Source organism: Arachis stenosperma, chromosome 10 (genome assembly GCF_014773155.1).
Source record: "Arachis stenosperma cultivar V10309 chromosome 10, arast.V10309.gnm1.PFL2, whole genome shotgun sequence".
NCBI lineage: Eukaryota > Viridiplantae > Streptophyta > Magnoliopsida > Fabales > Fabaceae > Arachis > Arachis stenosperma.
Window position 1 is genome coordinate 134794950 of NC_080386.1, and position 23666 is coordinate 134818615.

The 23666-nt window shown below is 32.2% G+C and overlaps 2 protein-coding genes across 5 annotated transcripts; one reads left to right on the forward strand and one right to left on the reverse strand.

The window, feature by feature from the left end:
- Positions 1 to 453: 453 nt before the first annotated feature.
- Positions 454 to 2992, reverse strand: LOC130958063 (cyclin-J18). Of its 2 annotated transcripts, none has more exons than XM_057884953.1 (9): positions 2867 to 2992; positions 2501 to 2733; positions 2359 to 2435; positions 2179 to 2254; positions 1972 to 2070; positions 1744 to 1761; positions 1577 to 1647; positions 1343 to 1478; positions 454 to 913 (listed from the first exon to the last, which is right to left on the reverse strand). In XM_057884953.1, the coding sequence occupies exons 2-9, from the start codon at positions 2588 to 2590 to the stop codon at positions 836 to 838; spliced, it is 645 nt and encodes a 214-aa protein (XP_057740936.1). In that variant the 5' UTR covers positions 2591 to 2733; positions 2867 to 2992; the 3' UTR covers positions 454 to 835. The 2 variants fall into 2 exon arrangements, with proteins under 2 accessions (XP_057740936.1, XP_057740935.1); XM_057884952.1 differs by having other exon boundaries at positions 2152 to 2254.
- Positions 2993 to 10544: 7552 nt separating this feature from the next.
- On the forward strand, positions 10545 to 22779 carry LOC130955416 (probable protein arginine N-methyltransferase 6). 3 transcript variants are annotated; one of them, XM_057882266.1, is made up of 14 exons: positions 10545 to 10878; positions 11305 to 11370; positions 12618 to 12686; positions 14108 to 14143; positions 15580 to 15645; positions 16871 to 16939; positions 17899 to 17976; positions 18299 to 18377; positions 18892 to 18986; positions 20612 to 20696; positions 20865 to 21061; positions 22126 to 22244; positions 22329 to 22420; positions 22584 to 22779. In XM_057882266.1, exons 1-13 carry the CDS (start codon positions 10612 to 10614, stop codon positions 22369 to 22371), a joined length of 1269 nt encoding a protein of 422 aa, XP_057738249.1. In that variant the 5' UTR covers positions 10545 to 10611; the 3' UTR covers positions 22372 to 22420; positions 22584 to 22779. The 3 variants fall into 3 exon arrangements, with proteins under 3 accessions (XP_057738249.1, XP_057738248.1, XP_057738250.1); XM_057882265.1 differs by having other exon boundaries at positions 22329 to 22779; XM_057882267.1 differs by having other exon boundaries at positions 16871 to 16891; positions 22329 to 22779.
- Positions 22780 to 23666: the final 887 nt, after the last annotated feature.

The following is a 23666-nucleotide window of genomic DNA, read 5'->3' on the forward strand; positions in this document are numbered from 1 at the left end:
AAATGCAACTTATTATTCATGTTGTTTACATTCTCATTAATTATCTAACAGAATTCATTGACAAATGATGAGCTTCTATTTCAACTAATGAGATCAGCATGATATCACCAATGAAAAAAGTGCACATGGTTATAATAGAAAAAAAAATTTGTTGTCTAAATTTTAAACATAAAATTAAAAAAATTATATTTATCTATTTCTAACTTTAAACAATTTAGATAAAAAAAATTATAAACATAAAAAAATCTCCTAAAAAAAAGAAGTTTATATTTTATAAACATGCATCAATCTCAATTAACAAAATCTATAAAATATTATATATTAAATTTAAATTCCTAAACCATAAATTGTAATAGTTTAAAAATAAAGATAAAAAAGGAAAAATATTTTGTATGCAAACTGCAAAGAAACGTAATCCAAAAGTTGGATCGGTACCATATAAATAGGGCCAATCAGAGTTGAATCTTTTATGTCTGATAATATGTACATATAAGCAAGCTTAGAAACCACATTCATCAGAGTGCACTGGTAAATATCCTCTTGTGAGTTGCGAAAAACAAGTTCAAAAGACAATCCAAATTCCAGAGGCGTTAATCTATCAGAATGAACTCAAGAAGGTTCCAGTACATGTCTGAGGATCAGAGTGGCCATTTTGATGATATCCTCTTCCTTACACGAGGTCACAAACTTGGCTGACAACAAAATATTTTTATCAGCTTCAGTTCCTTTATCCTTAATAACTTCATGGTTGAGTTAATAAGTTCATAGAATAAAATACAAGTCACAGGCTCACAGCCAGGAAAACTGGAAAAGCATGTTACATTATATTTTCAACTTAGTGCATCTCCTCACCCCATGGAAGAATTGGAAACTCCCATTTGTGTTGAGGGACTGTCATTACATATGTCACAACCTGAAAAAATTATACAACTAATTAGAAGCACACGCTCACATGGAACTAGTGAACTGAACAGGACCAGAGCCTTTTATTTGTTAAGGGGACAATGCCCCCTGAATTTTAACCTTTTTTTTTTCATAATTATGTACAGATTTTGGTTTAGTCCCCTTAAAATTTGTATTTTAATCTCTTTGTATTGAAAAAATAAATTTTGACCCTTTCTCAAATTTCATTCCAACTTGTCTCTGGAGCTAAACCAACCTAAATTGGTTGCACATTGCAATATATTTGGGCCTAATTGGCATTTGGCGACTTTGGAAGGCCCATATTCGTTAGATCATCCCCAAACCCATGTACGGCATTATTTTCAACGCCTACGAACTATATATAAAAAATAAAAAACTCATTTGCCTAAAAATTTGAGAAAACAAGTAAGAAATATACCAAGATTGATGCAGCAAGAGAGTGAGGCGGACAGCTATAAGTACAAAGTAGTGATGTCTCTTCCTTTTCATAGAGCAGATCCATGATCTCCATGCAAGCTTCAAAGTTAATCAGCTCACCAGCCTTTGCCACTCCCCTGAGTTCAACCATTTTTAAGTGTGGAATCAATGAGTAATAACAATATGTTATATAAGTAATTAGCCTCCTGCCATGTTGAAGGCATGCATGACTCACTTGATCTGAATCCAAAGCTCTTGAAGGAACAAAAACGCAATATTTGTTGTGCCAATCTCAAAATTCAACACCTTAATTAGGAAATACCAAATCAATCATACTAGCTCGTGAATTGGAATAGAGTAGTTCATTGATATAATTGCAGGGTCCTCAAACTCAACTAATACCTGCATAAAGAGCACCTCCTGCGGAAAATGCACACCAAATACAAATAGTTCGAGTATAAGACAAAGTAATTAAGTTCCACGACACAGTCACACTAGTGTGAAAAACCACAGTGGCTCAAAATAAAAATAAAAAATTTATAAACAGACATAAAAGCAGAGATCAGATGATCGGATCAGAGCCATTAATAATGATTTAAAAGTTGGCATAAATTAAGCAAAATGGCTCACTGCTTCCAAGAAATTTCGAGTGGTGAAGTGTTGTTCGCTGATGGATTTGTTAGCCAAAGACCTCAAGCATGTAACGGAGAGCGGCCTCGAATCATGCATCTGAAGATGTTAATTAGAGTCGACCAGTGGATGCATAACGCATGAAGAAAGGGAAATAATAAGTTGAAGGAAAAAGCGGACTTTGGTTGAAATCCAGAGAGAAATAACCGCAAATAGGTGCAATGCACTCTCAGTGAGGGGCTTCAATAGCCAGTTATTTGAATTATGAGCATCTATTTTGAAACTGCATGGAACAGTACAATAACGTAGCAAAAGTGTTGGAATCATAAATTCATAATCATTATTAACAACACACGTACAAATTAAACGAGAGAGAGAGAGAGTGACCGTGGTAGAGAAGGAAGGAAGCGATCCGCGAAGAGGGATAATGCAGAGTACTTAACAACTGGAGCAACTTGGAGGTGCTACATACATAGAAAATCAAATTAGAGAGAGTGATTGTTACTTGTTACAGTTAGAGATCACTTACTTCAGCAGATTGAATGAGGAACTCAACGAGTGAGAGACGCTGAGACGAGATCAGCGTTGAGTCAACCAAACTCGAACTGCTGTGTTCCATTATGTTTACTTGTTTGGTTGATGAAGGTGATGCTGGCTTTCGCAATTTAAGTTGTTGAAGTGCTCCAAGGTCCAGTTACTTGCTGGCTGATCACTGGATACTAAAATTGTTGAGAAATTTGGTAGAAGTCTACTCCTTGCTCCCTGTTAGTTAGTTAGATGGCATCATAATTAGACTGCAATTCTTACTCCAAGTTGATGTTATGACGGTATGCATAACTCTCAACTTTGAGGGGAATGCTAGTTGGATAGTTAGCTTGCTAATTATAGAGATTACTTTGTTTTAAGCCAGGTCAGCAAACTTGGTTATTCCCTTGCACATGGATGTGTATATATATGACAGCAGAGCATGTAATCAACGAGAGTATTCATTCTATGCACATCAAGAATTTGTGCACCAATTCCTCTCTATTGAACATTTGAACTCTCTCCTTCTCATCTTCTACACTCTTCTTCAGTTAACAATTGATTCCTGAACACTTCCCAAATTTCTCAACAATTTTAGGGGTTTTTTTTCACCCTTTAGGTTTGGGATAAGCCCGCAAGTAAAAGTAATAATATTCGAGTTGATTATTTATTTGGTTTTGCCAACTTTAGTGAGTAAACAAGTATGTTAAGTGTTAACTTTTGAAAAACGAATATATTTTGTAACAAAAAAAAATATTAGCAAAAAATTATTAATTTTTTTAAATTTTATTTAATACATTTTATAATAAATAAATATTAAATAAAATAAATTTGGATAGGCTTTAGATCTCCTTATCTAACCAATAATAAATTTAGACAATTTTGAATTGATTGTTTTTTGTGCTTTTAGTATTATTATTATTGTCTAAAAAAATAACAATTTTATAACATTAATCATATAATTGACAAAAATGAGTTATATGATTGAAATGAATAATAAATACTACAATAAGTCATGAATAAAAATAAGAAGTTAATTTTAATTAGTTAATATCAGATAATTTTTTATTTTAAAATTATTTTTCAAATTCTCACTTTTTTTTTTAAATTATTATCTATGATTATAATTTAATATCTTTAATTTAGAATTTATGATTTAATATATGAAATCTACAATAATTTAAAAAATATCAATATTGGCTAAAAATAGTTAATTCCCTTATTAAATTCAGAGGTAAATACTAAATCAGTATTTAAAAAATTTTGGCGCTGAAAAAATAATAATTGACTTTTGTTCTTGATAAAATTATACTTTAATGATTTTAAAATTTGACAAACATATTTTTGATTTTACTAGAATACATCTCCAATAAGAATGATGTTGAGCTCACCAATGTGTTTGGCTGAGATGATAACATTGTTAGGTTAATTACCTAGGTGTAATTTTTAATTAAATTAAATCAAATTCTAAATGAAAAATTTCCAAATCAAATTAAATTTGTCTTAATTCCAGACCCAAATTTACTAAATTATCTTTATTCTTTCATTTTTCACTCAAAATTAAACTCAAAGGTCACAGAGTGAGAGATGTTGCTCTCGAAGTTGGTCTTAGCACAAATAGTAACAAAACAACGTGAGAGCTATTGCTGATTGCTGAAGTAGGTTTCATTTTGTTTTTATTATTGTATGAATGTTGCCTTTTTAAGTGATGAGCAATGGTTTGTTATTGCTCGTTCTGGTTTGCTTGTTTCACTATATTTGTTGTTTATTTCTAAGCACTGTTGATCGAAATATATTTTCGATAAGAATGAGCTGAATCGAAATGAGTCGAGCGTAGTTTTTTGAGAAAACACGTGTAAGTATGAAGTTGGAGGTAATCAGTGATGAATTGAATTTCGATTATTTTGTCAATCGAATGAGATAAATCGAGTAGAGAACTCATTCGAGAAATTAAGTGAAGGATTCGACTCGAGAAGTTAAGTAAAGGTCTTCGAAGAGTTAGTCAAATGGTTGTAGAAGTAGAAAGTTAGTGGGTGTCATTACGCAAGGTAAACGTGGGGAATGTCTACAATCATGCAGTGAGAACAGTTATCAAGATTGATTGTATCTTAAATTTGTAATTTTCATTTAATTGTAATTAATGGTGATTAAATTGACCGTTATGTAAATTAGCCTATAAATATAAGAAAGTGCTAGGGAATAAGAGTTGAAATTTTTACTCAGAAAAAACACTCTAGCACTCTCACATCCTAGCGAATTCCTGAGTTTGCGATCGAGTTACAGTTTCTGTAGGGTTCCTTCCATCTTCTTCTTTCTTTTAGTTTATTTTTTTGTAAACTTAACATTTCAATTAATCTTATTTACCAAGTGTTCTTTACTTTCATTCTTTAATTTATTCTTCTGTGTTTAAATCTTTCATGTTGAAGTCCTTTAATCAAATCGAAGGCATTTTATTGTTTTCTTTAAATTTCGGATTAAGTATTCTTTTCGTCCTTAAGGTCTTGGGTTAAAATCAAAATCGTCCCCGACCTTTTTTTGTTATTAAAATCATCTCCAACGTTACAAAACGTTATAAAATCATCATTTTTACAAAAAATGATAATACTTTGACAATTTTACCCTTAAAACAAAAATAAAAATAATATTAAAAAAAAAGAAAAACCCCACCCCACCCCACTCCCAGCCTCTTCGGTCTCTCTCCCCCATTTCATCCCTAAAATTTTACCTTCCTCCTACTTTTAGATCTAGCCAAACTCTCAGGCCCTGACCCTCCTTTCCAAGTTTCAACTTCCTTCTTCCTCATTCTTTCAGATCGTCAGTGAGGGGGTCTTCCATGAAGGGATCGTCGGTGGTGGGAGATCCGGTGATGCCGCCGCCTCCGATGGCAGGGAAGAAAGCGGCGCCGGCGGTGGAAGAGGATGACGCAAGGAGCAAGTATGAGGAGATGTTGGAGATGAAAATGGTGGTGCGGCATAAGGACTTGAAGGAGATCGTGGAAGCCATTAAAGAGAGTTTTGACAAAGCTGCGGTGGCTGGAGATCAGGTCTCTGAGATGCTCCAGATCAGTCAGGCACAACTCGATCGCAGTTTCAAGCAATTGAGGAGTTTGTTCTCTTCTTCTTGTTTGTTTGTTTTGATAATTAGTTGATAATCAATTTTGGCTTTTTTATTTGTTTCATTTGTATGGTTACTGAGTTTTTGGGCAATTAAGAGGTTAAGTTTATTGGTTCTCCTTGACCATCACTTCTTCTCTGGGCCCATTCCTCCCTTGATGAATCATTACTACTGCTACTCATCAATCTGTTTTCGTTGTTCACGTTGTTGTTAAGATGCGCTTGTTGCTCAGTCCCACTTGGGCGGCAACAAAAACAGCACGATAATGTTGATGATAAGGGTAGTTTGGAGGTGGTACTTGCTGCAGCATGTTCTGGAAGCTGAGAGTACCTAAATAAGACGAAAAAGAAGAGACGGGTTGTTGAAAGTTAATGGCAGTAGTTGGAGAGAAGAAAGGGAAGAGATAAGGAAGTGGGGGTGCAGGTGGAGGGGAGGGTTTATTTTTATTTTTTAATATTATTTTTATTAATTGATAAGGATAATTTGGTAAAATAAAATAAAAAATGACGATTTTATAATGTTTTATAACGTTGAGGATGATTTTAATCACAAAAAAAAATTGGGGGCGAATTTGATTTTCACCCCAAACCTTAGGAATGAAAACAGTACTTAACCCTTAAATTTCATTGCAAACATTTTTCATTTGTAATTATTTAGTTTTCAAAATTTTAATTTCTAAGTCCTGTTTATTAATTTACAGATTTATTTCATTTTTATTTTTAAATTTGGTCTAATCGAAGACGTTTCGATGCACTTCTAGAAAATTGGTACTCGCACAGAGGAGTAGGTTTTGCTCTCAGACCACTAGATATCAAACCACCATCAATTTGCTAAAAATCGACAAAACAGGCATTGATGAATTAGATATTCTACTTTTGTAGTTGTCAAGAATTAGAGTTCTATTTTTTATTTATTCCTTCTATGTTTATTTTGTCAATTTTCAAATGAATTATCTTATCTCGTGTGTATATCATCATATGAGTTCTTTGCAAAAGAATCGGAATGGTAATGTGACATATGATGGGGTTTAATAATCGAAATATATAAGATGAATGTGAAAACATGCAACTTATTTTTTTTAGGGTTCAATTAATTCTTAATTTCATTTCTCTTTCTATTTATATTTCTTATTTTGGTATAAAAATCTGCAAATTTAGAAGAATTTTTTAACTTCTTCAAGTATATTGAAAATCATCTTAATTTTTGACACAAATTACTCATCAATATCATACAAAAACTGTAAAAACAGAAAAGTTATAAGCATGACACCATTGTAAATTAACCACAATACTGAAATTATTCATATTCGTAATCAAAGAATTTCAAGAGCTCATTGTTAATGGAAATCACATAAAACAAAGTTTGTGTATTTATTTTGATATGAGTTTGTGTGCCGTTATCATTAACTAATTTCGATGCATTATGTATTTAAATGAGGTGCACTTGATCTTATGGTTTGAATTTAGTGTAATTAGTTCATGCAAGATAGTTGTAATACTTCTCGTGTCATTTAAACCATATTGGTGACTTTTCTGGATTAAAAATTTACATAAATGTGTTGTTGTGGATGATTAAATTTTACTTGAATGCTTGTTTTGAACTGAATTCGTATGTCGTAATTATTAAGGAATTTTGGTACATTCTTGATTTCAATATTTTGCTATTAGTAATTCATCGAAAAAACAATTTAGAACTCTTAGATTGCATTCAAATTCATATCCTTAATCATGAATACTAATTTTCACAAAAAAAAACTAAATTATTCAACTTATATACAAAACAACTATACCAACATCAACTCATAACGAACTACATTAATTAGGAACGAATAAAATCTCATCGATTTGATTTGATTCAGGACAACGATCCAATTCGCCTTGGTTCAACTGATCTGAACTTGCATTATTCTTTGTTTTCGAGAACAAAAAATCTGTTCAAATCTGATTTCAATGTTTAATTTAAAAAAAATTTGATCAAAAGCGAAATTAGATCAAACAACATTGATCATAATGGTAAAAAGCAAAGAAGACACAGAAAATAGAGAAATTTAACAAAAAAAAAAAATCCACCAAAAAAGAAGTTATTTACATCAAAAGACAGTTACATATAAAGGCGCGTAAATGTTAAATATGTTGTACTAATTTGGTTGAATTTAGTTAAATAATTTACTTAGTTGTAAAACATTATTATTTTTAGAGGAGTGCTACACATACAAGTCATACAAGTTGGGAGAAGCTTAACAAAAAACACGCTGACCCATATACGTTTTCATGGCGTGCTTCGCGTTCCTCCTTCTCCTCCCCCTCTTCCTTCTTCTTCTCCTTCTTCTTCCCCTGATCTTCTTCTTCTTCCTCCATGAAAACGAGTTTCTTGTCAAATTTGTTCGATCTTCTTCGTACGTTCTCTCTTTGCCTTTTCATTCGTTGTTTTATCTGCGTTTATCACTGGTATTCTTGCTTCGTTTTTTTTTTTTCGATTTTCATAATTTCTGAAAAATCAAGCTTTGAAATCGTTTTGAAGATAATGGAACTTCAGAAATACACCCAAACGATTACAGAAATACACCCAATCGATTACAGAAATACACCCAAACGGTTACAGGAATTCACTCAAACGATTATAAAAATACACCCAAAGTATTTAAAAAATACACCCAAAATTTGTTGAAGTACACCTTATGCATAATTCAGAACTCTTCCTCTTTCTCCTCGTCATCTTCTGCTGCTTCTTCTTCTTCATTTTCTTATTTCATATTCTCATAATTCTTTTTGAGAGAAAAAAATCAAACAAAGAAAAAAATACATAATGTTGCAAAAATAAAAGAAGAACGAGGAGAAACACGACGATTAAGATGAAACACTTCAAAAACGAAGAAGAAGAATAGGAGGCACGGAAAAAGAAGAAGAAGGAGAAGAAAAAGAGGAGACATGGAGAAAGAAAAAAAAATAAATGACTTATATGACTTGTATGAAAAAATGCTTGTATGTGGAGAATTCCTTTTATTTTTATTATTCCCTGATATTTTGTCTATGTTTTTAACATAATATCTTATAGTAATTTTAATCGATGTCCTAAAAGCACTTATTAACTCAAACTAACTTCATATTCTTTCATAATTTTTTGGTTTACAAAAAATTAGAATTCAAATTTTACACAATTTAATATTCAAATCTAATTTATAAGGAAAAGTAAAATGGTAGGACTTTTCAAGCACAACAAAAAAAATTTTTAAAAACTCACTTATCTTTTAATAGAAAGAAGAGAATGGAAAAATTAGTGTTGAAGCGAATAAAAGAAAGATAATGGCAAGTAGGTAACTAACAGAAGAAGAATTAGTAACGCTAGCAGAGACCGAAAGAGGATCGGAAATAGAAACGCTGGTTAAATTTGATAGCATATTAAAATCTAATTTAAAAATCATAGCATAAATTTTTGACTAAACAACAAAAGAAAATTTAAAAGAAATCTTTTATCTTTGAATGAAAAAAAAAGAAGAAAAAACCAATGGAAGAGAGCTACGAAAGTTGAAAAAATTACAGGAAGAAGTGAAGAACTACTGTGGAAGAGCATAAATTAAGAGTTGGAGACACTAACTTTATGTTCATGATACCTGAGTAAGAGTTTAATTATAGTGGGTGAGATATAAAGAGAAGGATGAAAGATCGCACATGCAGAGGATAAATAACTAAAAATACTATATTTTATATTATAAATATTTTTAACATTTTTAATTAAAAAATTTAAGAACAAAAAATATTATTTTCAATTTTGTATTCTTTTTAAAAATATTTTTTATTAAAAAATAATATTAAATGTTCAATTAAACATATTTTATATTTTATTTTTATTTTTATTAAAAATAAAACTAAAAATGATCAACCCAATCAATTCTCATTGTAGCTAAATTTTAAGTATTTTTTATTAAATAAAATGTAATGTATTTTAATTTATTAATTAAACAAATCATATTTTTTACTTTATTGTATTTTATGTAAATAACTGAGATTAAAAAAAACTCATTAATTAGATTAACAATGATAAAAGAGTATTCATCATTCTCTATTTTATTTAAAATGCATTGATATAATTTATCATATCATAATATTTATTTATTTTTATCACGATTCACAAAGAATTTTTAAAATTATTTTAAACAAATTTTAGGTTTGGCTTAGTAAAATTTTTAAAGTAGGGTTTGTGTTTTTTTTTTTTTTATATTTGATAAATTAAACAGTATATATGCTTGTATTTGTAATTTTTAAAAACTATCTGTGTTTTTAAAAGTACATAATTTTTTAAAAATAGAATTATACTTATCAAAATTAAAAAAAATTAATATAATTTCATATATTAATTAATATCTAAATTTAATTTTTATATTAATATTCTATTATAATATTTTTAAATTTTAAAAATTATTTTACCAAACATAGTTGTTATTATTTTTGCAATTATGCTTATTAAAAACTATTTTTAATTTATTTACCAAATACATATATTATGACTTTTAAAAAGTTAGCTTTTAAAATCTATTTTTAAAAAGTTCAAATTTTACCAAAGTAAATCTTATATTGTATAAATTAGTCTCTAATTAAAAATTATTAATTGATCTTTGTTTTTATAGAATATTAGATTGATTAGTTCTTATTAATTTAAAAGTATAAATTAATTTTTAATATATATTTTTTAAGTGACAAAGAGCTAGTTTTTAATTTTTCTAAAAATCCAATATGGTCGATGATTAAAGTGTGTAATATTTTAAGAGATAAAAATTTCATTTATCTACTTATTTTTAAAAATAAATTTTTCTTTTTCTAATTTTGATATTAGAAACTAATTTGTTTTTTTTTTTTTTGAAATAATTTATTCTAAAACTTATGATCCTTTTGTTAATTATTTATGGCCCTGGGTAAACACGAAAGTTTACAAGACGAGGTACTTAACCGCTGCGGTCACTAGCCTAGCTTGGGCCGAAGGCACAGAGAAAGAACGATAGAATAGATGTTTCCGAAGGAGAATAGTAGTAACGGCTACCATACCCCCCCGCCGCCGCCGCCGCCGCCGGGAGTGGGAAACATTAACAGCCACAGAGAGCGAGCCCGTCGAGGCACGCGCAGGTCACGTGCTTCCCGAGACAGTATCAGCCTTAGGGTTTATGACCAGCAGCAGCAGCAGCAGCAGCAGCAGCAGCGAGCTCCTTGCACGGACTTCGACATGGCCTATTTCCATTCTTACGCTCACCTCGGTATTCACGAAGAGATGATAAAGGTTCTGTAGCATATACTATATCCTTCTTTTCTTCCTCTTTTATTTCTATCGTATTTTACTTCATTATTTGTATATGGCCTATATAAGATTGTTGCTGTTTCTAAAACCACAAGAATGTCGCTGTTCACTGGAATAGCAAAGATATATTTTGCATTTTTAGCGAATATTTATTAGAGCATTTTGATTTTGATTTATTTTTTTAAATTTTGGTTTAAATATCATTAGCTTTTCATGGTTTTGGTTGAACGTATTTGGTGTAAAGCACTTGGTTTTTTGAATGGGGTTTCTATAACAGTTTGACTGCGATTTATTGGGATGCAATGCTCAATTGATTTTGTATCCTCCAATTTCTTTATGGTTTATTCTTTTTCTTCTTAAAGCAATGTCTTAGTAGAAACTAACTTTTCTTTTCCTTTCTTATCATAGGATCGCGTGAGGACTGAAACTTATAGAGAAGCAATCATGCGGCATCAGAGTTTTATTGCAGGCAAAGTAATTTAGCGATCACAAGTTATTGAGTATATATATAGTATTTGGTTCTATTTAAGTATTTTGTTATTCTAGGGAAAAAATATTTGCACAATTAAATTCCAGATGGAAGCCATAGAGCCCTAGTATTTATATGATATTTGCCTGAAACATTAGTCTTGATCAAAATTAAACCTCAGCCTCTGGCATAATTGATTTCAGAAAAATTGGGGAGAGAATTTCTGTTTCAACAAAAATATGACTGTAAGTTGGGTTATTACTACTAGATTTTCTGTGGGTAACTTGGTAATTCTGATTTCAGTAGGCAGAAACCATACTGATAAGGAATTGAAATCAGACTAGAAGTTTTGGTTAATATTTTCAATGCTATGACAAGAAACAGAATACTAAAAACACCACTAACACTTCAAAAGGGTATACGTACGTGTCTTCCCTTCCCAATCATAACTCAAATCTTGTTTATCCCCCTGTCTCTCCATTGAAGTGAGCTAAGTAACAATTCACTGTCCGCAATTCACTTACAGAGTCAATTGCTCTTTTATTCTCTACTTTATTTTTGTTAGAATCTTTTGGGGGCAATTACACAAAACTGTGATTTATTGCACATTTGAAAATTCTGTTCAGAGCTTTAGAGTCAACAAAGAGTATACCTTCTGTCTCACATTTGACCTCTCTCAGATTCAGATTCTCTTTGAACTTTCCCACACTTCTCACCTTGTCCTTCACTTCCTAAGTCTGAGATAGCTCCCCCTTTTATTCCATTTCCCTAACTAGGTCACATGTACAATCTTCAAAACATTTTTCCATCCATATTTCTCTCATTGCATCATGTGGTTTAAACATGCTGCTGCCTGGCCTAAAGTCTAGGTAGGGTGCTAATTTGTAAATTAGAAGTCTTTCAGAAAGACCAAAAAAAAAAAAACTTTTTAATTACAAATATGATTCCTGTTTCAATTTTAATTCTTCTTACCTTGTGTTTGAAAATATGAATAACTTGATTTAATTTACAATCTTTGGCCATAATAGAGGATTTCGGTTCAATACGTGAAGGACCTCTTGTTGGGTTGTGTTACTAATTGTAAAATCAATGAATGAGAGATGGTATGCCATATGAATTTACAGCTTGGAACCAGAACCAACCATTGGTGGCTGCATCTTATGCAAGATTCTTTTTTTTCCTTTTTCTTTTTGTTTTTGTTTTTGGTCTTTTTAAATCCTGCTTTTCCCACTAATGTGCTATCTTCCTTCAGGTTGTAGTTGACGTGGGATGTGGTACAGGAATCCTTGCAATATTTTGTGCTCAGGCTGGTGCAAAGCGGGTAAGCTCTTTCAAATTGAAATGGTATACTTTTTCAAGTTTAGATACATGATAGCTTTAGTTTTAATATGATAAAATATATTTGTATAAAAATTTCACCGATGCTTTATTATTTCTTGCCAATCCTTTTTACATACTCGCTTACAAACGGGCAGCTTGGTGCAAAGCATCTTGCATTACCTAAGAAGCACAGACACGGACACGGACACGGACACGGACACGGGACACGACACGGACACGGACACGGAGACACACCAAAATTAAAATTTTACCGGACACGGACACGGCATATATATATTAAATTTTAAGAAAAAAAATCAAAAGTCATAATATATATCATATATATAATATGAAGTCAAAATTTATAATTGAACTTATAATCACTTCCTAACCCCTCAAAAAATTTCTGCAATTTTTACATGCCAATCGTGTCCTGGCGTGTCCAATGCCGGGTCCTCGTGTGTCCAGTGCCGTGTCCTCGTGTGTCCAGTGCCGTGTCATGGCGTGTCCGAGTAAAAAAAAAATTTTTTTTTTGCGACACGTGCTCAGGTGTGTCGGACACGTGTCCACCGCGTGTCCACCGCGTGTCCGTGTCCACCGCGTGTCCGACACGTGGACACGGCAGTAATTTGGTGTGTCCGTGCTTCTTAGTGCATTACACAGGGTCTGGGGAAAGGCCACACTCAAAGGGTGTAATGTAGGAGGTTTAACTTGATGCGAGACTTGAATCTATGATCTTAAAGTCACGCATGAGACAATTCAACGTTTGTTCTAAGGCTCCCCTTATTTACATACTCACAGATAATTATATGTTTTTCTATAGATGCTATTTTCCCAGTCCACCTTCATAGATGGCTTTAAATAAAAGTGCAATAATTGATAGTAGATGCTTGATCTTGGTTAGATTAGATTTGTCATTTTCTATCATTGATTGGTTAAATTTGAAGTTACTGAAGTCAAAATTTCTGAAGGATTTTTTTTTTCTTCTTCATTTAACAACCTTATTTTTTTTTTTTAATAGTTTTTGGCTTTTTGCATCCCTTTTATTGATTGTTTAAATCTGTTGTGCATTTTTAAGGAATATTTTTCATTTTTTGCGCTGTATTTCTTTTCATTTCTATTTTCTCAACTCCTTATGTGATATTTTTAAATTGTGAAAGATCTGGTTATTTTTGATTAAAATTGTGTCTGCTGACCCATACTCCTTGTGATAAAAGACTTACTGTTACTATAACTCTTTAGCCACACGCCTTCCCCCCCTTCTCCCAAACCAAAAAAAAAACTCCCAACCCAAATTTTAGGTTTTTATTTGATCAATTTTATTGTCCCAATAGTTTCACCTAGTTGTGTCAAATATGGCTTATACTATACCATTAGAGAAGTGTTTGACATGAATGACACTCTGGAATGTCGTATTTTCAGGTATATGCAGTTGATGCCAGTGACATTGCCCTGCAGGTAATTCTCAAAAGATTTTTTCATTGGTGTAAATTTTTTTGTTTTGGTGCAAATGAAGATGATCATGTCTCTATTTTGCCAATATGTTCCTCTCTTGTTTGGAATTCATATGTACGTCTGTGGCAGCGCTAGCTAAAATGTTCTCTCTTTGTGGGATAAAAGAGAATATCATTATGACAAAGAAAGCAATGATACATGGATATGGAGGATGCAAAAGCAAAAGACAATGAAAACAAGAGCTATATATAAAGCATAGCTTTCCTTCCTTTCTTCAATAAAGCACTTAACCTATGGCACTGTTTAGTGCACCATGTAGAATAAGATTGGAGAGGAGAAAGGATACTGGAGATGATATGATGAGTTATCTATTTTGTGTTTCCATACTAGATTGTGTTTTTAACCATTTGAGATTCTATAACATTAAAGAAAGAAATGAAAATAGAACTGCCTAGAAGTTCACTTTGATAGTTGGTTGAGTTTAAACCCCCAAAATGTAAACAAGTATATTGATTATATTACATGACATATAAGCCTTGGGCCCCCTACTGGAACTTAGTGGTGGGGGTTGGTTGAAGAACCATTAGGTAGCGACCCTTTTCTCAGGGAACGTATGTAAGGTATTGCATCATATGGCTCCACCCTGAGGTTCCATGGTTGGCCTTTGTCATTAGACAACTATGTCCATTTGGAGTCAACTAGTTGGGTTTGGCAATTGATCAAGTGACACAGTTATATCTTGTAAATTGTATTAACTTTTAAAAATTTAAGATCAAAATCTCATTACATATATTTGTCTGACATTCGCATTACTTAGTAACAATATTCCTAGATCTGTGAGGGTTTGGCACAATGAACTTTTGCTTAGTTGTTTTAGGAATACTGTATCGTATTTTGACTATTGTCAATTATTTCATTGCATGCTTCGCCAATGTCCTCGGCAGCAGAAATATATTTTCATTAGTACGAGTTTATGAAATTCTACTTTTATCATAAAGTAAATTAAAAAAAGAATTGTGTTCTTGGCAGCCTGTTTCTCAATCCTCCCCATTCTCCCAGTATTTGCTTGGTATCTAATTGTGTTATATACTGGAAATGTAATTATTGATTATATTTGTATTATTCATTCTTTTTGTATTTACAGTTCCGTTGTTGTTCTCGTAACATCTGGCAACTTTTAATATTGGTTGTAAGCTAATTCTCAGTGTCTGTTCGCATCTTTTTTCTTTTTTTTCCCCCCTCTTATGGTTTTGTGGTTGCTTCTGTTTTGTTATGTATTTCTTTCCCCTTTGTGTTTTTCTTTTCTTCTCTCCTTTAAATTTGATTGTTTACTTTGACAATGACCACTTTGTCAATTTCACATAAGTTTATGATGTTTAATAGCACATTTTAGGTTGATTTTCTTTGGTTTCAATTAGTTATTTTTCTTTTGCAAGCAGGCAAATGAAGTTGTGAAAGCAAATAATCTGTCTGATGTTATTGTTGTATTGCATGGAAGGGTTGAGGTATGTTGCTTTGAATGATAAATATTTCATAATTCTTGAAAGGTGCTATGTAACAACAGGTATCAAGTAGCAATATAGCAGGGAAGAACTCTTAGGCAATACCAATATGGTATTCCCCTCCTCCCTTTTGTGATATTCCCCGAAAATGAAGGGAAAAAGTGTAACTAAGGTATCAGGTATTCGAGAAACCTGATTCTCCTGTAGTCCTGGTTTGAATGCTGTCTCACTACTTCCTCACAACCCTTAATTGTTCTGACCTACCCCTCATAACAGGATCCTCACTCTCACTCACTTGCCAGCTATTCAAATTGATTACAAAACCCACCCTAGCCAATAGTTCATTCAAATTCAATTACAATTGAGTCCCTACTTGCATGCTTTGATTTATACTTAAAAGTATAGTAATCTAAATATTGACAATGTTTGAATCTGTGAAAAAATAAATTCAAAAGAGAGACAATGAAACTCTTAAAATTCTAATTTGAAATGACAATTTAATTGTTGCAATCAACAAGTATACTAGTCAAACAAGCAATATAGTTGATAGTAGTGTCTCTAATCCCATAACATTTGATTTGGAATGAATTATTGATTTTGACTAAATCCTAAATATTTATTGGACTAATGAGTAATTTTGGCAAAAAATGGAACATATAATGAAATAAAATAAAAATGCAGTATATTGAGGACTTTGCTAACAAGTGGAAGTTTTTTAAGTTTTTCATGCATTTGATGTTATTGGAATGTTTATGTCAAAAAATTGTAAGGAATCTTCAATTTTTTCACATGTTTAATACTAAACTTCGTCTTTTGGATATGTTAGCAAAACCCGTAAATTTAATAGACAACTAACTAACTGACTTGATAAACAATAAATTTATTGACTATAAGCGGAATGTTAACGAGTACAGGTATAGTGAACTTTTTGAGTGCTATGATAATGTTGTTGTGCATGCATTTAGGGTAAGCAGTTGGATATGTTGGAGAAGTTTCTCTTAGATGTAGTTTTCCCAAGTTTTGTATCTGAGGCATCCACTTGCCACTCTTATTTCACATATTTCCTCTTTAACAAAACTGGTCCATAAAATCTATGATAATTTTAGTTAATGTTTACTGCATATTCTACTTTACTCTGAAACGAGTATAAAATCTTTCTATGTTAACTTTATATTTGATAGATTACCCAGCCGAGTCACTATTTACCTCAGGATTATGGTTTTTGCAGGATGTTGAAATCAATGAACAGGTGGATGTTATTATTTCAGAATGGATGGGTTATATGCTTCTATATGAGGTGTTTATTATGATTCTTATGGTTGTTTGAGTTCATATGCATTTTTCGCAGTTAAAAATATTTTAACAAATTATCATGAAAGCAGTTAAGGAAATTGGTCAATTATCTTTCACTGAGAGACATTGACACAGCAAAGTAAAAGAGAATTTGTTATCTAATCGTCGCAGTTCTTGGTACTTATTCGGTACTGCTGTGGAATCTTAGCTATTCATAATGCTTTCGAATAATCATCCTTGTGAAGATGATTGGCAAAGTAGATTTAAAAATACCTTAAAATTGTTCTGTTTCTTTCTTTTTTTAATTTAACATTTATCCGCACAACACTGCCAAACAGGCAGCAACTCATTGTTCGAATCTGCATTCCTTTCTTTGTCTCGAAAAGAGCAAATAATACCATGTTCATGTTTTTAATTTGAGTGTGATCATTGACATGGTTATTGATTTACTACTGAGGTACACCTGGTTTTGTGACGGCATATAATATAATATTGATAATGAGTTTTTCAGTAGTTTCAAACCTGATGTCATTTAATTTCAATATACTAATGATGTATACCACTTATTTTTTTTCCTTAAACACAATTTTCAGTAAGTATCAAATTTCGTATTAATAATAATTTGTGAAAGGAACAGTAAGGCAGGATTAATTAGGACAAAATGGAACACCCAAAAATCCCACGGATCTCAATTCAATCATTTCCATCAAGAGAGATGTGAAAATGATATTTATAATGTGTTGATATGCTATGTTTTTTATGAATGGAGGAACCAAAATGATATTTCGATGAGATCCTTGTTTTCCTTTTCCAACTTAGGTTGGGTTTGGCTTCAGTTCAAACATTAGTCTTTTGTCTGAAATGATACTTTGGCATCATTACATCAGCAGAACCTTTATTTTCCCTTTTCTTGCAGCAACTTTTATAATTTATATGGGTTTGAAGATTTTGCTTTTGTTGTAGAGCATGCTTGGAAGTGTTATTACTGCTAGAGATCGCTGGCTCAAACCTGGGGGTCTTATCCTTCCTTCAAATGCAACGGTATCTTTATTTTGTTTCTAAATTATTGACAGATATGTTGTTGTGAAGGTCTCTTCTAGAAAGTTTGTGTCTGACTGATACCTGACCAAAAAAGTATACCTATCGATATTACAAATGTTGATCAAGAAGTTCAGTACTACTAGTTAAAAGCTAAAGTTTAATCAATCTAGTCGAGATTTATTTTCCATGAAACCTAGAATTGCTAAAATTTGGTTGACAGTCACTAATTACTGGATTTGGTTTATCCTGTACTTGATAATAATATGATGTCTTTGTCTTGTCAACTATAAAAATGCTGACCTTTTGGTGTACTTTTCTCTAGTTGTACATGGCTCCTGTCACACATTGTGACAGATACAGTGGAAGCATTGATTTCTGGCGCAATGTTTATGGAATTGATAGTGAGTGCACCACTCTGGAACTTAGATGACACTCAAGATCTTTGTTTTATTGAACTGCTTACTGACTTCAAGTACATGGCTACATGCTAAATCTGGATTTGCTTATTTACTGATTTATTACCACTTTGTTTTGTTGGGCTTGCAATACTTCATTTATTGTATTAACATTTTCTCAAGAGCATTTTTTATTTTTGTTGTATTTGTAAAATATTCCTTTACTAAAGTCGTGTCTGACCCTGTTGATATTATATTTTTTGTTATTATATATGATGCTAGATATGGTAGAGGTGATTTGGATATCACCTCTTAAATAAAGCTTTTGCTCTTCATGTTGTATTTTTCATCCTTCAAGGATCATACAATTGAAATAACTTGTTCCGCCACATTGCCTTGTCTATAACAGAAACTGACGGGATGGGTAGAAGTTTGTGGATAAGATTTTATGTGTAAATTTGTTTTGTACTTTTATCTACTGTTTTCCTCCTCACTTTTTTAATGCTGCTTTTGGTTTCAGTGTCTGCCATGTTATCATTAGCAAAACAGTGTGCATTTGAAGAACCTTCTGTGGAGACAATTACCGGTGAAAATATTTTGACATGGCCACATGTGGTGAGTCTGGAAGTGTTGTGGCTGTTAATTTTTTTGGAATTTGCATCTATCAGATGCTGAAGTATAAAGTACATGCTCTTCTAGGTTATTCGTTTAATTACTTGTATTGGTTGAGTTTGAAATTTGCTTCTGAAATACCATCTGAAAAAAAGATCGGTTCACTTCGTAACATGTTTATTCATGGCTTTCCATGATGTACTGTGTCGAGTATGGCTATATAATACATTGAATTACAGCTCTTTTTATATTTCAAGATTAGGTGGGAAGCTTGGTAGTTATATATCATCTAGGGGGGATTTTTTCCACTCCGGAGATTGTTAGGTAGAGATAAGTTGTGTAGTGGAACAGTTACTGTATTATGTAGGTAGAGCCAGGATCTTCATTTGTCAGTGCTTTTTATGGTTTAGCTTATTATGCTATTTTTCCAAATAATTATACCAAACAAGCAGTAGCTTCTCAAAACGGACCTTGAAATAAGAAACCTTTGAAATTTGTAGTATTAGTTTTTTTTGGAATGCTAGTTGACTAGGACCTTGATGTGGAACTGGTGGGAGAAAGGGTATAAAGGAAGAAATAGCGGTGGAAGAAGGAAAGACAAAACAAAGTCGTAGAAAAGGGAAAAGGGCTAAGATCAATGAGAGGTAGGCTCTTTTTTTTTTTTTTTTGAGGGGATAAAACAGAAGTATAATTAACTAGAAAAAGTTTGAAATTTTTGACGGAAAGGTTTTTGACATCAAATAGGTTCCTGAAAGTTAATGTGGGACGGAATTAGTTCTTCAAAGTTGTTTGGCATTATATGAAATGAGTTCCTAACATGTAACATTAGTTTCTAAATGATGCATGTGACATCAGTAGATCACTAAAAATGTCTTTAGAACAAATCAAAGTGATGTCACATTATGATTCTAGGGACCTATTGATGTCATTTGCCAGTTACACATGTTTACTAAAATGATCAAGCATACCATTCTAGAAAACAATGTTTGGTCTCTTAGAACTACTGTGGCCATTAATGCTGGAAGCAAAGACTGAAGTTTGAATGCAAGTCTAAATGGAATGAAGCTATTGGTGAAGAGTAGGTGGAGGATTTGGAGCCATTTTGGAAGGGTGGTTGGCAGACCCTCAAAGATCTGCTGGTTTTTGGATCATTATATTCTGCCTTTCGGTTTAGCTAAGAGCAATTTTACCTAATGTAGCAATTTTGTAGCAATTTTACCTAATTTTATCTGATTGTAGCAATTTTGTGTTTATGAGCGAAGAGAAATTCCATAATATCCATGGATAAATCATATTGCTGTCTTTCTTATTGGAAAGGTGTTTTTCCATCTTTATACAAGTTTTTATGGTCAGATACACTGAGGTGGCGAGCATTGGTCCTAGCGTGTTGTTTTGTTGTGTCTGTGTGTGTCGTCGGAATAGAAGAGCAAGATTTTTTGTTTGTTTGTTTTTTGGGGGGGGGGGGGGGGGCAAATAACCTGTTTGAATAGGTAAAAGGTGTAAATATTTTTTATACAATAATGTATGTGACTATGTGTTTTTTTATATGCTTGCATATTGTCTCTCCATTTTGGGTTTCCTGTGATTTTGAGTAACATTTTTGAAGGAATTGCTCATTACTATTACAGGTGAAATATATTGATTGTTATTCTGTTACCATTGGTGAGCTAGAAACTGTAACAACAAGATTTAAGTTCAATTCAATGATGCGAGGTAACCTTTGTATGTTTCTTTTCTTTGATGTATTGAGTCCTGATTTTTTTTCTTCCAGCTGTGAATATTTGAGCCTCCCACCTCGTGTACTTGCTTGCTTTTCACAGTGCTCGTCTAGTTTATTATAAAATTGTTCATTTACTGAATTATTTTTCCTTTGTTCTACAGCACCACTTCATGGTTTTGCATTTTGGTTTGATGTTGAATTTAATGGGCCTGCAATGCCACAAAGCAATTATCCTTCATCAACTTCATTTACTGATAATCATCTGGTGAATGGTAGTCAGAGGAAAAAGCGGATAAATCCAAATGAAGCATTGGTCCTATCCACTGCACCTGAGGACCCTCCAACACATTGGCAGCAGGTGCAGTAATTATATATATATATATATATATATGGTAATAGGTGGTTTTGGTTTCCATGTTTCCATGATGTTGATACATTCAGTCCATGCTTACCACCATGTCAGGTAGTTGTTTAATGGGTAAACCTACCAAAAACAGTACCGAAAGTTCATATCACTGACAATTAATCTCGAATGATATGAATGACAAATAAACCTCTGAAATATTTAAAAACTTGAGTAAAATGACGAAAAAATGCATTTTTTTATGTGGCAAATGACTTTTGTATTTTAAAAACATGCTGAATTTTTGTGGGAAGATTTGAATAACTATTTAGAAGATGTATGTAAAAAACCAGAGCAGAATTTAATCTCTAGATTTCTTTCTTCCATTTTTTTAAAAAAAATTCCCTCATTCACAAGAAAAGGATAAAAGAAAATCACAAAAAAAATCACTTGGTGTAAAATCACCAAATTTTAAACATGAAAATGTAATATTTTTCTAACATGGTTGCAAAAACTTACATCAAATCATATCTTTAAACTTTTTGAGAAAGTGTATCTAATATCTGGTTTGTCACGTTTTTAAATCTTGTTTGTATCTTTTAGAGTTATTTTTATTAGTGATATAAACTTTGTGGTATCATTTTGGTAGTTCTCCCTTGTTTAATGGAATCAAATTGGTGTCATTCAATGGGCAAAAATAATAATGTAGGCATAGTCTTTTGATTTGCAGTCTATGTACCATTTGAATGTCACTAATCTTTCTGAAACAAAATTGATATTCTGAAAATTGTGTACTAAATATTGGGTATACTGCATTACACTAGTAGTGTCATTTTTAGTTTTTTTAGTTTTGGGTAATGATTGTACCTGAAGACGAGAGCTGGGTTCAACAACTTTGGCAAAAAATGTCCGAGGACGAGTGAAACTAAGACAGACAGGGACCCTGATCCCTCTTTCTATTTATTTATGCTAGTTTTATATTATCCTCGTTATTTTACCGCCGGAATGAAGTGCACAAAATTGCATCTTCAGTAATGACAGTACTTTTGATGTCATGAAGTTATTAATCTATTTCGCAGACGTTGATATACTTTTATGATCCGATAGAATTGGAACAAGATCAAGTAATTGAAGGTCTAGTGACATTGACACAAAGCAAAGAGAATGCTCGCTTTATGAATATTCACCTTGAGTATACGTGAGTGAGACATTTATTCTATGCAGTCGTTTCTATTTTAACCATGAGTGTTATTGATTCTGACTTTATTCCCTGCCATTGCAGTTCGGGAGGTCGATCACACATCAAAGAGTCTGTAATGAGATGATCTCCACAACCATGAGTAGTTTTTGCATCCCATATACGCGATCCTCCAAGTAATGCATATATATTTTACTGGTTTATTTTTCTAACAGATCTGAGTTGCACAATTCACTAATCTCTGGTTACTAGATTAGAAATGGAGAAACTGACAAACCTCTTAACATATACTGTTAGTTGACTGATCAAAATTTTGTTGTAAATCGATTCTGTTTGAAGGGAGCTTTAGAGTAATGGCTGATTTGTTTTCGTGTGATCTCAAGGTCATGGGTCAAGCCATAGAATCAGCCACTGATGTTTGCATCAGGTTAGGCTCCCTATATTACACCATTTGCGTGCGGTCTTTTTCCGGACCTTGCATAACGCAGTATGCTTCGCACCCGCTGCCCTTTTTAATTGATTCTGTTTAACATAATGAGTCGGATGTTTCTTATCTATTTGTCAAACTTTGTTTATTGTTGGCTTCTTTTATTGAATTAGGACATTCTTGTCTTTTTATGTTCAAAGTCATTTAAAATTGTAAGCATTTTGTCTTTCGTTGTTCATCTGTTTTGCCCTATCTACTGGCTAACGATGTACTTTAATTTAATGTGGTTGAAGATAAAAAAGATTGTGCATGTTTGCTTGGTCACGTTGTAAAACTACGACCTAACTCTGCACTGATAGAGAAGCCACTGTGTTTCTGTTGTGGATACAATTGCATATGTCAAGGATTTGTGATGGGATAAAATAAAACACAGTCGTATGTCTCTGGGCAATTCTGTCATGAGGGCGTATGAATGGGTAACTTAATTGGATGCGTCTGTTTTTAGTTGTTCTAATTCTGTGTTTTTTCAGTATCAGGAGGAGCTGAGTAAGGTATTAGCGTTTCAAATTCATGACAATAGTGAAATATGTTTGAAATATCCTTTTAGACAAGCTAATAGAGTTTTTTTTTTAAATATTATATTCATGACAATAGGCAGATGCCATTGTGTGAAATTCATGATTTATGTATTTATTGTTGTCTTTGCTTCCTTGGACGTTCCCCGATTAGTTGTTTCAAAACTGAGTTTAGTGTATATAATACCTCAAATCAGTCCAAAATATTTTTAGCAAGTCATTTTCATTCTTAACAAATTTTAATCATCAAATTATTTTTTAACATTTTATTTTGTTAGGTAAATCAATCTTCATGTCGAATGTCTAACGAAATAAAATTTGGAGACTGATTTGGTATTAAACTTTGTTGAAGATTAAAGTGTTTCATTAGATTTTGTAGTGACTTATTTGGGATATTATTCATGCCATTAAAGTCTGAGT

Coding starts and splice junctions, on each gene's coding strand:
- LOC130958063 (XM_057884952.1), bottom strand. CDS start 2,590: ATGGAACACAGCAGTTCGAGTTTGGTTGACTCAACGCTGATCTCGTCT. Junction 2,071..2,151: donor CTCTCTGGATTTCAACCAAA/GTCCGCTTTTTC, acceptor TAACATCTTCAG/ATGCATGATTCGAGGCCGCT. Junction 914..1,342: donor CTCTTGCTGCATCAATCTTG/GTATATTTCTTA, acceptor TAATTTTTTCAG/GTTGTGACATATGTAATGAC.
- LOC130955416 (XM_057882265.1), top strand. CDS start 10,612: ATGTTTCCGAAGGAGAATAGTAGTAACGGCTACCATACCCCCCCGCCG. Junction 12,687..14,107: donor CTCAGGCTGGTGCAAAGCGG/GTAAGCTCTTTC, acceptor TCGTATTTTCAG/GTATATGCAGTTGATGCCAG. Junction 18,987..20,611: donor TTTTGACATGGCCACATGTG/GTGAGTCTGGAA, acceptor TTACTATTACAG/GTGAAATATATTGATTGTTA.